The following is a 15,494-nucleotide window of genomic DNA, read 5'->3' on the forward strand; positions in this document are numbered from 1 at the left end:
AAAGCCAATAGATCAGAACCAGGCTTCACAAGAGACATGCTTCCATGTGGCATTTAATGCCACAAAGAGGAAAATATATGTCTAATGGTGAATCTCTTTGTGTGAAAGGAGACAAAGTTTATATCTTCCTTTCCATCTCCAGAATTTCCCTACCAAGGGGAATCAAGGCCAGCCCCATTGCATGACCATAGCTTATACTCCAACCAAGACTAGAAATATTCCGTGGTTCCACAGCACCAAGGGAAAGGGATTGAAGGAAAGAGTATTGGGCAGTCATTGAACCTGCGGTCCTAGAATTTGGGAGATGAAGAAGGTTGTATATCACTAGGACAGAAGAGAATAATACAATATCAATAACAAGGATGATGAAGGCAACTCACATGCTTTTTATACCTACCATATAAAAAGGACCTTTACTCATAGAATGCTATTATATACAGAGAAAATGTAATTCATTTTTCCAGATAAAGAAACTGAGGCCTCAAAAGGAGGAGTCATTTACTACACAGAGAGTAGACAGAAAAGAAAGGATTCTATCCAAGTTTTATGATTCTGAGCTCAGGGCTCTTTCTACCACAATGCACTGTGCCATGGGACCAGGGGGGGGGGGAGAGTGTCACTTTTGTCTATTTCTGTCATGCCAGGGAAAGAGAGAGCCCCACACAAAGTTGGGGGCCCAATCCAGATACTCACCATAGATTATAATATTCTTGGTTGCAGTACGCGTCAAACCAGTGAATGAGTTAGATGCAGTACAGGTATAAGTGCCAGCATCACTCAGGGATGCAATAATAGAAAATGTGGCTGAGTTGCTGACTGGTTGTCCATTGTGTAACCAAGTGAATTGTGCTGCAGGGTTAGAATCAGCAACACAGCTCAAGGTAATATTTGCCCCAGTAGGGTACTCATCAGGGGAATGTACAATTGTGGCGATATCTGGGCCATCTGGAAGAAAGAGAAGGATTCCATATTGAGATTATGGCAGAAATAAGGGGGCATCTCCTAGTCTATAACCCATCAAAAAGAACCACTGTGTCTCCCTGATCCTCCTTTGAGCTGGGAAATTCACAACTCATCTTCTACTTTTCCAGTGTGGATCTGAACTTGGAAGATCTTAGGGCTTTCTCCAGTTCAGCACCCTGGATGGCCACCCTCCACCAGAACACATGACAAGGCCAATTTGGGCTCCCTAAAGATGAAAGGGGTTGGGAGCCTCAGAGCCTAGCTCTTTAGCTCTCTAAGGAGGGATGGAATTAGCCTGGCCTCTAGGAACACACCACCTAGCTATAAGCAGGCACCATATAGGAAGAACAAATTTACTCACAGGCAACATCCAGTGTGAATGGATCACTCCTATTGCGATAAAATGGGTTCTCGATTTCACACACATAGGGCCCTTTGTTAACTCTTCTTGTGAGACTGCGGAGAGTGAGTGTCCTCCTATCTGGTGACAGCTGTATCCTGCGACCAGCTGGGGCAACTCCGTCTATGAACCACTTGTAACCGTGAATTTGACCTGTAGCATTGCAGGTCAATGAGAAGTCTTTGGTCTCCACTGCAGTATTGTTGGAGGTGAGAATGGTAGGTTTGGACAGTGGCGCTGTGCAGAGAATAGAAAGAAAATGACTGTGTTGGTTCTTTTTCTTACCTTATAACCAAATAAGTGGTTTGGAAGTGGCCTGTTTAAGACCTTGGCAAGGCAGGAGGCCAGAGACCAAAAACCTGTGATTTCAATGGCAAGGACACCCCTTTCTCTGGTGCAGATCACAACTCCTCCAGGCCTTAGGAAAAGTTCAGCTTCAGTTCCTGTGGCTGACAAAGACATTCACATGGAGCCCAAGCCCCGGGTGCTCAGTCTTTCTGGGCTGAGGCAAGTAGGACTGGGGATGACAGACCCCAGACAGAAAAATCTGGGGAGATTTAATTGCATCTATCCAGCAATTCACTGAAGCACTATCACTATTAGAACAACTTGAAGAAGAACCTGAAAAGATTCAAGTTGTAACTTCTATGTGTGACATACCCACAGATATACCACAAGGGGTGTTTGCAAAATATCAAAATGATATGAGTTAGATTAAATCTATTACTCCTGTTAGGATTGAGGTCAGGGAAGGAATACCATCTAAGATACCACAATACAAATTGAGTAGAGAAGCAAGAGAAGAGATAACACCTATCATAAATAGTTTGCTTGAGCAAGGTATATTGAGACCTATGGTATCTGAATACATTTACCCAATATTAGCTATTAAAAAGAATAAGCTAAATGAAGATGGAACTCCTGCCTGGAGATTTGTGATGGATTTAAGGGCTGTGAATAATTTTATATGAAAAAAAAACACACTATAACACCATCTCCAGACAATATCACAACTCAAATACCTGCAGAGTCTAGGTGGTACACAGTGTTGGACCTGAGCAACACTTGCTTCACTATACTATTGCACCTTGATTCTCAAAATATTTTTGCTTTTCAATGGAGACAAACCCAGCTGTGCTATGCAAGATTAGTGCAAGGATGTTGCGAGTCTGCTTCAATATTTTGTCAACTGTTGCAGAGAGATCTAGCTACTATAAATTTCAAACATAGCAGATTGATACACTATGTGGATGATTTGTTGCTAGCATCTCCTGACCCTAAAACATGTTTGGAAGATTCAAAGAAATTATTGATAGAACCTTATAAGAGGGGACATAAAGTTTCTAAAAAGAAGATTCAATGGGTCCTACCAACAGTTGAATATTTAGGATTAGTCCTGGAGGGGGACACCAGGAAAATATCTAATAAAAGGAGGGCAGACATACAGAAGCTAGGCACCCCTAGAACTAAGAAAGAACTTAAGAGCTTTTCTGGCGGTTGCTGGTTTCTCAAGGCAGTACATAGTAGGATATTCTCATATTTCCAAGTGCTTGATTGATATGACAAAGAAAGATATTAAAGAACCATTGCAATTAAATAAAGAACATTTACATGCTTTGTCACAGTTGAGAGGAGCTATTTTATCAGTTCCAATTTTGGGAATACTTGATTATATGAAAGAATTCCACTTGTATGTCCATGAAGCAAAAGGTGTTGCTTCTGGAATATTAGCACAGTATTTTGGGTTAAATCTGAGGGCTATTGCATTTTACAGACCTATCCTTGACACGGTTGCACAAGGAATGGTTCATTGCCTCAGGAGCTTAGTAGCTACAGCTCTAATGGTCAAGAAGTCATATGATATAATACTAGGATGTAAATTGCATGTGTATTCCGCACATCAAATTGAAAAACTGTTATGGTCGCAGAATATGCATTCATTCACCGATGCAAGAATATCCCAGTATGAAGTCATTTTGTTAGGCAATTATAACATCACAATTCATAGATATGCACCATCGAACCCAGAAACTCTGATCCCTGATTTGCCAATGGATGGAGAAGTATTGCATGATTGGGATCAGATAGTGGAACTCATGCATAGGCCAAATGAATGCCTTAAAGATACACCTCTTATGGATCCAGAAATAGAGTTATACATGGATGAATCCTCTTATGTTCATGATGGGAGAAAATTCACAGGGGCAGCAGTTGTTGACAATGACAAAACTCTTTGGCATGCATCACTGCCAAGCCATGTCGGCGCTTAGGGAGGATCATGGCCCTAGAATTAGCTAGAGGGAAAAGAGTTAATATTTTTCAGGATTCACAATATGCTTTCTCCACGGTGCATTGGTCATCATACATATGGTAAAACAGAGGGCATAAAACTTCAGCTGGGAAACCAATTGCATATCGCAATCTGATAGATCATATCATAAGTGCTGTAGACTTTCCTAAAGAGGTGGCCATAATCCATTTTAAGGCACACACTCATGGGAAGGACAGAATACCCCTAGGGAATGACTGAGCAGGCACAACATCAAAGTACGCTGCTAGGTTCGATCCTCACCATGTGCTGAATTTCTCTCTGACCAAAAGGCAGGATCTCACTGAAGCCTAGGATGGAGAAGAGATGCAGTCATGGAAAGAGCAGCTAGGTACTAAACTAATCAAGGGTGTCTGGATTGCTCAAGGGGGTAAACCTATTCTCCCTAAAAAGTTATATCAACATCTATGCACTGTAAGTCATGCAGAAGGACATTATGGAGTGCAAGGGATTCTGGATACCATAAAGAGATATTGGACAGCACCAGGAATTACAAAAAATACCATTAGAACTTGTCAGGCATGTGAAACATGCAAGAGATATAATCAAGGACATTTTAAGAGTGCTGCATTGGGAAGCAGACCACTCAGCTATATGCTTTTTCAGTGTATTCAAATTGATTATATCAACATGCCTAGAGACAAGGGATACAAATATGCATTGGTGATTATGGATAAATATGACTAGATGGGTTGAGGCATGTCCATCCAAGAAAAGTGACACTGCTACGGTAGTGAGATTTCTATTCAAGGAGATTATACCTAGACATGGCATTCCTGATACCATAGATTCGGACAAGGGGTCTCACTTTACTTCCCAGATTCTAAAAGTAATCTACAAGAATTTAGGGATTAAGTGCAATTACCATTCAGTATATCGACCCCAAGGTTCCAGGCAGGTCAAGCATATGAACAAAGAACTGAAAACATAAATAGGCAAACTCTGTTCAGAAACACATTTAAAATGGACAGATGTTTTGCCTCTTGATTTGTTCAATATTAGAACCAGGCTTAGGACTGACCTGCATTATATCACCTTTTGAAATGCTACATGGTCAGCCAGTTTGGCATGGTAGGACAGTAAGACCACCTTACTTGTCCATCTTAAGAGGGGAATGTGTTCTTCATGAATACTTAAAACAGATACAACGTAGGATTGAAGAACTAAGGAAACTGGGTTTGCTTGGGCAAAGAATACCACTAGATTTTTCATTGCATGAGATAAAACCAGGTGATAAGGTATATGTCAAGAACCTTAATAGAGAATCTCCTACAGAATCAAGATGGATCAGACCAACTAAGGTCATAATGACAATCCCAACATCTATAAAGGTTGATCAAAGAGATCCATAGTTCCATACTTCACATGTGAAATTGCATCACACCCATAATGTTGATTAGCTCTGGGAATATAATCAATAAGCAATGACCGTCCCTACTGACAACACATGAAAGGACATGACTACTTGCCACCAGAATACAGACAAGAGAGTCCTACATATGTTAACATGATTAAGTGAAAGCACCCCTGGAGCAAATGCAGCCAGTGTTGCAGCCAAAAGAATAGCATTAGAAGCCTTAGAAAAAGCCTCGATATATTTCTATACAAAGTCTCTGCCAAGAACTAAGTACAGTAAACATTCAATAAATCTTCTAGTGAAAAGTGAAACAACAAGAATTAGCAAACTTGAAATCACTATTTTTAACAAAATCCTGAGAACCTATGCATAATGGTCACACCCATCTGTGAAAAAACATATGTAGACCTTACTTGCTTTTCACGAAGATATACATATGCAAAGCTTACCTCCATGCACGAAGAGAATACATGTAAATCTTACCTGCAGACATAAAGATTGATAAATTCTGACAAACATTCATGAAGATTTCAACTTACTTCCATGCAAATATACTTTTCACTCTTATTTGCACACACATAAAAATGTCACATGCATACATGTTTGTGGTTTGTTCGTGTGTTCTGGGTTCCTGATTGATTATTCCAGTGGATCCTGATTTGAAGACCACATCTTCAATCAAGACTGGAAGATGGCAACTGGCATGCAGACCAGACAGAGGACCAGAGAGTAAGAAAGATTTTATGCAAACATCGTTAAAGGACATGGTAGGACTTTGGAACTTTGGAATTTTGGAACTTTTGATCATGAGGGTATGTAAGAATGCATAATACATGTTACCTCACATATATGCACATATATGCACACATCCTACATAGAATACACTTTAGTAAGATATCTCATAGAATGGGTAAGTACAAAACATGCATAGTGGCATAACAAAAGACACATTGATACAAATTTCTGTGGAAAATTCAAAGATTTCTTTTCTGTATGAGTTTGCACAGAAATATAGTATGATGTACATATGTCAATGTGTATGGATCCTATGTACACATGTAAATTACTATTGACTAATGAGCTAACTTTTATTTGAGTAATTTATTAATATTCTAACTACTAACATTAGTGACAGCCTAGTGAATTTGTTTAAGTCTTAGGAAAGTAGACATAGAAGTTCTGAAGTATAGAATTTACATTGCATTATGATTGTAGGTTAGCATTTGTTAATGATAGTAAACTTTTCGTAGTGACTGTATAGACATTAGGAATTAGGACATTTGCATATTCTTAATGTTAGTGAAATTGTTGGATTGATTTGACAAATGTTACAGGATTTGTTATGTGAAACTATATTCATGTAAATCCCTTACCTAAACCATTTTCCTATACGATTCTTAGCTTAACATCTATGTAGACAGAATAGTTAAGTTAGGATTTTTTTATCTGGGGGTGGCTAAGGGAATACTTAAGATAGCACAGGGTGAAGAATAGATAGATAGAATTAATAAGTGTAAGTATCATTGAAAAATGCAAGTTGATTTTTTTGGAGAATAAAAGGGGGGATTGTGGAAGAGGCATGAAGAAAGAGAGGATTTGCAGGACAAGCCAAGCATGCAGATCAAACTGGGGACAAGATCTGCAAAATCAAGGTGAAGATTCCAAAAGGAATGTTCCCAGGAGGAGGCAGTTGGGACCCTGGACAGAGGAGAGAAACTGGGACTTTGGGGTTCTCTCTGGGAGTGACTGACCAAGAGAGAAATCTCTTCTCTGGATTCCTGATCAAGAGAACCTGGCTTTTCCTGACAGGCAGAGAGAAAGACCTTTGTGGTTTTTTGAAAGAGTCTGGACTTGAATTACTCAAGCAGAGATTATCTGACTGGAGAAGGAAGATTTAACAGTTATCTTCCATCTCTCTGGCTGTAGCCAGAGTGTCACAATTGTGACTAGACTGACATTTCCTAAACCCTTCTTAATTCTCCTTGTAGGTTAGGGACAAACTTCATCCCTCTCACCTCAATCCACATTCTGTTTGTTACCAATAAACCCTTTACCTGAGAAAAGAAGAGTAAAGAATATTTCTCTGAAATCGCATAGTTCCCCTGGGTTACTTAGAAGGTGGCTGACTAAGACCAGGGGAGGGGAAAGGGTAGCAGGAGGGCTTCAGGTGGAAGACTGGGAGGTGAAGGGTGGAGAGTAGAAAATAGTTTGATTTATTAGCCTTTAGTGATCTTTAGGCAGCTCCAGAGTAATCCCCTCTAGCAGTATCTATCTCTCTAGCCTTATCTCTCATCTATCTCCATTATAACTAGGCAACCTCAGGTGTCCCCTTGTAGCAGCTCTCTAGTCACAAGCCAGAATATCCAGTTACCACAACCAGAAATATTTACACAGATTATCTCTTATATTACAAAATGGACTGGTGGGGAGGGAAGCAGTATAAGGGATGGAGAGGGTTGGGAGGTAGTTTTAAAAGACTTCCAAAAATAAGGAGGGAAATAAGAAGGGATGGGGTAGAAAGGGTAGTGAAATAAGGGTGGAAACTAGGAGGGCTGATTAAAAGTAGATTATAGAAGGAAATAGTGAATGAAGAAAATGCAGAACTACAAGTAGAAAGCAAAATGTTGGGAAATACATATCTGGTAATCATAACTCTGAATGTGAATGGAATGAACAAATCCATAAAACACAAGCAAATAGTAGAGTGGATTAGAATCAAAAACCCTACCATATGCTGTCTACAAGAAACACACATGAGGAAGATAGATAGGCATAGGGTGAAAGTAAGAGGATGGAGCCAAATCTATTGGGCATCAACTGATAAAAAGAAGGCAGGAGTCGCAATCATGATATCTGACAAAGCCAAAGCAAAAATAAATCTAGTTAAAAGAGATAGGGAAGGTAATTACATCCAGATGAAAGGCAGTATAGACAACGAGGAAATATCAGTACTCAACATATATGCACCAAATGGCATAGTATCCAAATTTCTAAAGCAGAAACTAGTGGAGCTCAAGGATGAAATAGATAGGAAAACTATACTAGTGGGAGACCTGAACCTTCCTCTATCTGAACTAGATAAATCAAAACAAAAAATAAATGAGAAAGAGGCAAGAAAAGTGAATGAAATCCTAGAAAAATTATAGTTAGTTGATATGTGGAGAAAAATAAATGGGGGCAAAAAGGAATACACATTCTTTTCAGCAGCACATGATACATTCACAAAAATTGACTATGTATTAGGGCACAAAAACATTGCAAACAAGTACAAAAGAGCAGAAATAATAAATGCAACCTTCTCAGATCACAATGCAATGAAAATAATAATTAGTAAGGGTACATGGAGAGGTAAATCAAAAATTAATTGGAAATTAAACAATACGAGTCTCCAAAACTGGTTAGTCAAAGAACAAATCATAGAAACAATTAATTTCATTGATGAAAATGACAATGATGAGACATCCTTTCAAAACCTATGGGATGCAGCCAAAGCAGTACTCAGGGGGAAATTTATATCCTTGAGTTCATATATTAACAAATTAGGGAGGGCAGAGGTCAATGAATTGGGCATGCAAATTAAAAAAACTAGAAAGTGAACAAATTAAAAATCCTCAGATGAAGACTAAATTAGAGATCCTAAAAATCAAAGGAGAAATTAGTAAAATTGAAAGTCAAAGAACTGATGATTTAATAAATAAGACTAGAAGCTGATACTTTGAAAAAACAAAATACACAAAGTACTAGACCATCTAATTTAAAAAAGGAAAGAAGAAAACCAAATTGTCAGCATCCAAGATGAAAAGGGAGACCTCACCTCTAATGAAGAGGAAATTAAGGCAATCATTAAAAGAATCATTATGCCCAATTATATGGCAGCAAATGTGGCAATCTAGGTGATATGGATGAATACTTAGAAAAATATAAATTACCTAGACTAACAGAGGAAGAAATTGGTTACCTAGACAACCCCACATCAGAAAAATATTGAACAAGCCATCAAATAATTTCCTAAGTAAAATCCCCAGGTCCAGAAGGATTCACAAATGAATTCTATCAAACATTCAAAAAACAACGTATCCCAATATTATACAAACTATTTGGCAGAATAAGCAAAGAAGGAGTTCTACCAAATTCATTTTACGACACAAATATGGTACTGATCCCAAAACCAGGCAGGTCAAAAACAGAGAAAGAAACATATAGATGAATCTCGCTAATGAATATAGATGCAAAACTCTTAAATAGGATCCTAGCAAAAATACTCCATCCAGTCATCACAAGGGTTATTCACTATGACCAGGTAGGATTCATACCAGGAATGCAAGAATGGTTCAATATTAGGAAAATATGAATCTTAAAACTGCTCAGACTCTACCTTGGAACATTTGGTTAAGGCTATTCCCCATTTAAAAACGGAGGTACTTGATCAGGAATGTACTGGGAATTTTAACATTACTCCACCCATACTTAGGCATACTTTAGGGGAAGATAAAGTTGTAAAACTCCTTACTGGAACAATGAAAAAGTCCCTAATTCATACTTACAGTGAGTCCAAAACCTTAAGCTAGGTCTATTTTTTGATCTAATACAAAAAGGTACTAAGTTCCTATAAAGGTTAAATTAATCAGTAAAAGGTCAAGCAACTTACAAAAGGAAGCATAACAAAAGAGGTGTGAAGTTTTAGTCTACTCAGAGAAGGTGATAACAAAAGAATATGTGAATTAAGAATGGTAAGTCCTGTGGAAATCATCTACTGTGATTAGTAGATGTGAAAATTTAGGGGAGCTGACATGAGAGAAATTTTTCTTTAAAAGGAGATGGTTCTCTCAACTTAGGAGTTAGTTGGATCTCAGACTTGTTGGAGTAGCTGGGTCTCTGAACTTAGTTGGAATCTTGCTTGGAACAAAATCTTGTGGTGAGTGGATAAAAGACTGACTTAGTTTTCTCTCTTAAAGAGAAAGGCCTAGGCCATTTGGCCTAGGCCCTAGGCCTTTTCCTACTATTTCCTCTTACTCTGTCTCTCCTTTCCCTTAATTCCTTCATTCATTTTAATTAAAATCTCTATAAAACCCAATTGACTTGGGTATTTCATATTTGGGGTTTTTCCCATGGCAACAACTTATTTTTGATATAAAATCAAGACACTAAAATTATTTCTACAGTTTTGGCAATTCACAGTCTTGAACCCACATTTTCATGGTAACAAAAACCATCCACATAACTGACCATGTTAACAAGCAAACCAATAAAAATCACATGGTTATCTCAAAAGATGCAGAAAAAGCCTTTGATAAAATACAGCACCCATTTCTATTGAAAACACTAGAAAGTATAGGATAGAAGGGCCTTTCCTAAAAATAAAAAACAGTATAGATCTCAAATCATCAGCAACATCATCTGCAATGGAGATAAACTAGAAGCATTCCCAATAAGATCAGGAGTGAAACATGGATGCCCATTATCACTTCTATTATTTAACATTATACTAGAAACACTAACAGTAGCAATTAGAGAAGAAAAAGAAATTGAAGGTATTAAAATAGGCAATGAGGAGACCAAGCTATCACTCTTTGCAGATGATATGATGGTCTACCTTAAGTATCCTAGAGAATCAACCAAAAAGCTAGTGGAAATAATCAACAACTTTACCAAAGTTGCAGGATACAAAATAAACCCACATAAGTCATCAACATTTCTCTATATATCTCCAACACATCTCAGCAGCAAGAATTAGAAAGAGAAATACCATTTAAAATCACCTTAGACAATATAAAATACTTAGGAATCTATCTGCTGAGATAAACACAGGAACTTTATGAACACAACTAAAACACACTCTCCACACAATTAAAAATAGATCTAAACAATTGGAAAATCATTGGTTGCTCATGGGTAGGATAAGCTAACATAATCAAAATGACAATCCTGCCCAAATTAATTTACTTATTTAGTTCCATACCCCAAAAAAAATTTTAATGAGTTAGGAAAAAAAAACATAAAATTCATTTGGAAGAACAAAAGATCAAAGATATCCAGGGAAATCATGAAAAAAAAATGCAAAGAAAGGAGCACTTGCAGTCGTAGATCTAAAACTATATTATAAAGCAGGGGTCATCAAAACAAGTTGGTACTGGCTAAGAGACAGAAAGTAGGATCAATGGAATAGACTAGGGGTAAATGACCTCAGCAAGACAGTCTATGATAAGTCCAAAGGTCCCAGTTTTGGGGACCAAAACCCACTATTTGATAAAAACTGCTGGCAAAATTGGAAGACTGTATGGGAGAGATTAGGTTTAGATCAACATCTCACACTCTACACCAAGGTAAACTCAGAATGGGTGAATGACCTGAATATAAAGAAGGAAATTATAAGTAAATTATGTGCACATAGAATAGTATATTTGTCAGATTTTTGGGAAAGGAAAGACTTTAAAACCAAGTAAGAGCTAGAAAAAATCACAAAATGTAAAATCAATAATTTTGATTACATCAAGTTAAAAAGTTTTTGTACAAACAAAACTTATGCATCCAAAATTATAATGGAAGCAACAAATTGGGAAAAAATCTTCATTACAAAAACCCCTGACAAAGGACTAATTACTCAAATTTATAAAGAGCTAAATCAATTGTACAAAAAATCAAGCCATTCTCCAATTGATAAATGGGCAAGGAACATGAGTAAGCATCTTCCATATGAAGAAATCAATACTATTATTAAGCACATGAAAAAGTTTTCTATATCACTTACAATCAGAGAAATGCAAATCAAAACAACTCTGAGTTATCAACTCACACCTAGCAGATTGGCTCATATGACAGCAAAGCAAAGTAATGAATGCTGGTGGGGGTGTGGCAAAGTTGGGGCATTAATGCATTGCTGATGGAGTTGTGAATTGATCCAACCATTCTAGAGGGCAATTTGGAACTATGTCCAAAGGGCATTAAAGAACAATCAGCAGTGATTCTGAACAACTTGGAGGAATCTACGAGAAAAAAACACTATCCACATTCAGAGGAAACACTATGGGAGTAAAAACACCCAAGAAAAACAACTGCTTGAATACATGGGATGAAGGGATATGGTTGGGGATGTAGACTCTAAATTAACATCCTTGTGCAAACAACAACATGGAAATAGGTTCTGATCAAGGACACAAGTAAGACCCAATGAAATTGCACATCAGCTGTGGGAAGGGTAGGTAGAGGGGAGGGAGGGAAATAAAGAGATTATTGTAACCAAAAAAAAATTAAATTAATAAAAAAAGAAACGATAAACAAGGGGCAGCTGGGTAGCTCAGTGCATTGAGAACTAGGACTAGAGATGGGAGGTCCTGGGTTCAAATCTGGAAGAACTATACACAGTAACAGCAATATTGTACAAGGATCATCTGTGAAAACTTGGCTACTCTCAGTAATGTAATAATCTGGGACAATCCTGAAAGATTTATGACAGGGAATGTTATCCACTTCCAGAGGAAAAAACTATTGGAGTTTCCTTTCATATTAGTATATTTGTGGTTTTATTTTGGAATTTGGTTACGTATAAATGTGCTCTTACTACAATGTCCCAAATGGAGTGTTTTGTACAACAATAAAAATACAAAAGAAAAATTAAGGAAAAAAGAATTAGTAGAACATTAATGGTCATGATTTACCAAGCTCTTTACAGATATTATTCCATTTGATCCCAAGTCACTCAACGAAACACTGAACAGAATGAGTTCAAAAACAGAAACTTCAGATTTCTCTGAATTAATGCAGAATGAAGTGAGTAGAACCAAGAGGGTGATTTATACAATAACTACAGTGTTCCGAAGTCAAAGAACTTTGAAAAACTTGGGACCTCTGATCAATGCAGTGGCTAACAAGGATTGCAGAAAACCCATGATAATGGGTTACTCACTTCCTACAAAAACCTACAGACTTCCTATGAAATCAGCTGCCTCACTTCAGAAATGGGATGCAGTCAGGGTGTATGTTGCAACAGATATTTTTTGAGCATCAGAATTTGTTTTCCTTGATTGTCCATGTGGCATCATAGGTGTATTTTAATCTTGAAACAATTATTAATATATCAATAGTGCAACCTATATTCTTATATACCAGATTCATGGGCAAGTAGTTCTTGATCATTGTATTTAATAGGTACTGGATTAATTCTGACCACTCTCCAAATCTACAGTCCAAAAGTCAGAAGAATTCCTGGGTAGGCTGCCACAGGGTCCTGGTTCCCACCTTGTCAGGCCAGATTCCATACCAGGTCACATGTTTGAATAAACTCCTCCTCCTTGATCTAATGGTTGTCAGTTGAGCCAATGTTAACTCTTATGACATGTTACATGATCATTAGCTACCTCCCATTCCCCATTCCTTGATCCTCCAATAAAAGATTGAGGAAATATGTAGTTTACTTTTTCTCTCTCTCTACTAGAATCAGAGGAGCACACATTAAGGCTTTTTAAGCACTGTCTCTGAGTCTTTCTTCTTTTATTATATTCCCTCTTTCTCTATATCCCCTTCACCCATTTTCCCTCAGTTCCTAACTCTCTTTCTCAGGTGTCCACCTAGGAATAGATTAATTCATGGCTACAGGCAGGCACAACTCATACCTGTCCCAAAGATTTTAATTTTCATTAGTGGTAGAAGGTAGAAGGGGGACAGAAAATAGATTTTAGTTAATTGGAAAAAAAATAAATTAAGAAAAAGCTCTTTTCAACCACAGGTGTCAAATACATAGCCTGCAACATTCCCAGGTGCTGCATGAACCAGGGGAAAAGGTAATTGGAAAATAGTTAACAAAAGAAAATGACAAACAGATAATTATATGATAATTTAAAATGTGAGCTTTAGGCATCCTCATGTACAGATTGAGGCGAATAAAAAATCATCCCTCCTCTAAAGTATATGCTGTTGGTGTCTGACTTCCCCAAGGTCACTTCCCCACTTCACAATTCTATCTCTCCCCGCTGCTCTCCATTCAGAACATCCCCATAGTCTAGGAGAGGAAGTTGGGATACCCCTAAGGTTTGTAACAATAAAATTGCATGAAATAAAAGGAAACTAAGGCCAGAGATGATCTCTCTATGAACCTGCTGCCCATTAGTGTGATTATGAGACTGAAGGTTTTGTCATCGATACATAGGAATGTCAGACCAGTGAATTAATTGGGCATCAGGAATTCTACTGTGGACCCAGTTACTGGAGGCTAAAGCCAATCATCCCTTTACATGGATAAGAATCAGGTTTCATAGCAGCCATACTTTCATGTGACTTTTTATGCCACAAAGAGGAAAAATATAGGTGCAATGGTGAATCTCTGTGTGTGAAAGGAGACAAAGTTTACATCCTCCTTTCCATCTCCAGAATATCCTTGCCAAATAGGATGAAGGCCAGCCCTGTTGCATGACCATAGCTTATACTCCAACCAAGAATTAAAAACATTCTGTGGGTCCATAGCACCAAGCGAAAGGGATGGAAGGAAAGATTATGGAGCAGTCATTGAACCTGCAGTCCTAGAAGTTGGGAGAAAAAGAAGGTTGTATGCTACTAGGACAGAAGAGAATAATACAATATCAATAACAAGGATGATGATGACAATTCACATGTTTTTGTGCCTAACATGTAAAAAGTAATTTCCCCACATAAAATCCTATTATATACAGAGCAAATATTATTCACTTTTCCAGATGAAGAAGCTGAGGATGTGAAAGGAGGAGACACACTTACCACACAGATAATAGACAGAGGAGGAATGATTAAATCCAAGTTTCATGATTCTGAGTAGAAGGTTCCTTCTACCATAATGCATTGTGCCATGGGACCACGGAGGCAGAATGTCACTTATGTCTATTTCTCTCCATGTCTATTTCTGCCAGGGAAAGAGAGAGCCCAACACAAAGTTGGGGGCCCAATCAAGCTACTCACCATAGATCATAAGAGTCTTGTTTGCAGTGCGCGTCAAGCCAGTAAATGAGTTAGTTGCAATACAGGTATAGTTTCCGATATGATTCAGGGATGTAATAATAGAAAATGAGGCTGAGTTGCTGACAGATTGTCCATTCTGTAACCAAGTGAATTGTGCTGGTGGGTTAGAATCAGCAACACAGCTCAAGGTAACATTTATCCCAGTTGCGAACTGATCGCTTATATGGTCAATTGTGGCAATATCTGGGCCATCTGGGGGAAAAAGAAGGATTCCATATTTAGATTATGGCAGAAAAGAAGGGCATCTCCTAGTCTGTAACCCATCACCAGGGACCACTGTGATGCTCCTTTGAGCTGGGAAATTCACAGCTCCTCCTCTACTTTTACAGTTTGGATCTGAACTTGGAAGATCTTAGGGCTTTCTCCAGTTCAGCACCCTGGATGGCCACCCTCCACCAGAACACATGACAAGGCCAATCTGGGCTCCCTAAAGATGAAGGGGTTTGGGAACCTCAGAGCCT

The 15,494-nt window shown here is 38.0% G+C and overlaps 1 protein-coding gene across 1 annotated transcript; it reads right to left on the reverse strand.

Annotated features, from left to right (window-relative positions):
• Positions 1 to 599: 599 nt before the first annotated feature.
• LOC130458752 (carcinoembryonic antigen-related cell adhesion molecule 1-like) lies at positions 600 to 15,234 on the reverse strand. Its single transcript, XM_056825374.1, has 3 exons — positions 14,974 to 15,234; positions 1,325 to 1,600; positions 600 to 945 (listed from the first exon to the last, which is right to left on the reverse strand). The coding sequence occupies exons 1-3, from the start codon at positions 14,981 to 14,983 to the stop codon at positions 617 to 619; spliced, it is 615 nt and encodes a 204-aa protein (XP_056681352.1). The 5' UTR covers positions 14,984 to 15,234; the 3' UTR covers positions 600 to 616.
• Positions 15,235 to 15,494: the final 260 nt, after the last annotated feature.

Source organism: Monodelphis domestica, chromosome 4 (assembly GCF_027887165.1).
Source record: "Monodelphis domestica isolate mMonDom1 chromosome 4, mMonDom1.pri, whole genome shotgun sequence".
NCBI lineage: Eukaryota > Metazoa > Chordata > Mammalia > Didelphimorphia > Didelphidae > Monodelphis > Monodelphis domestica.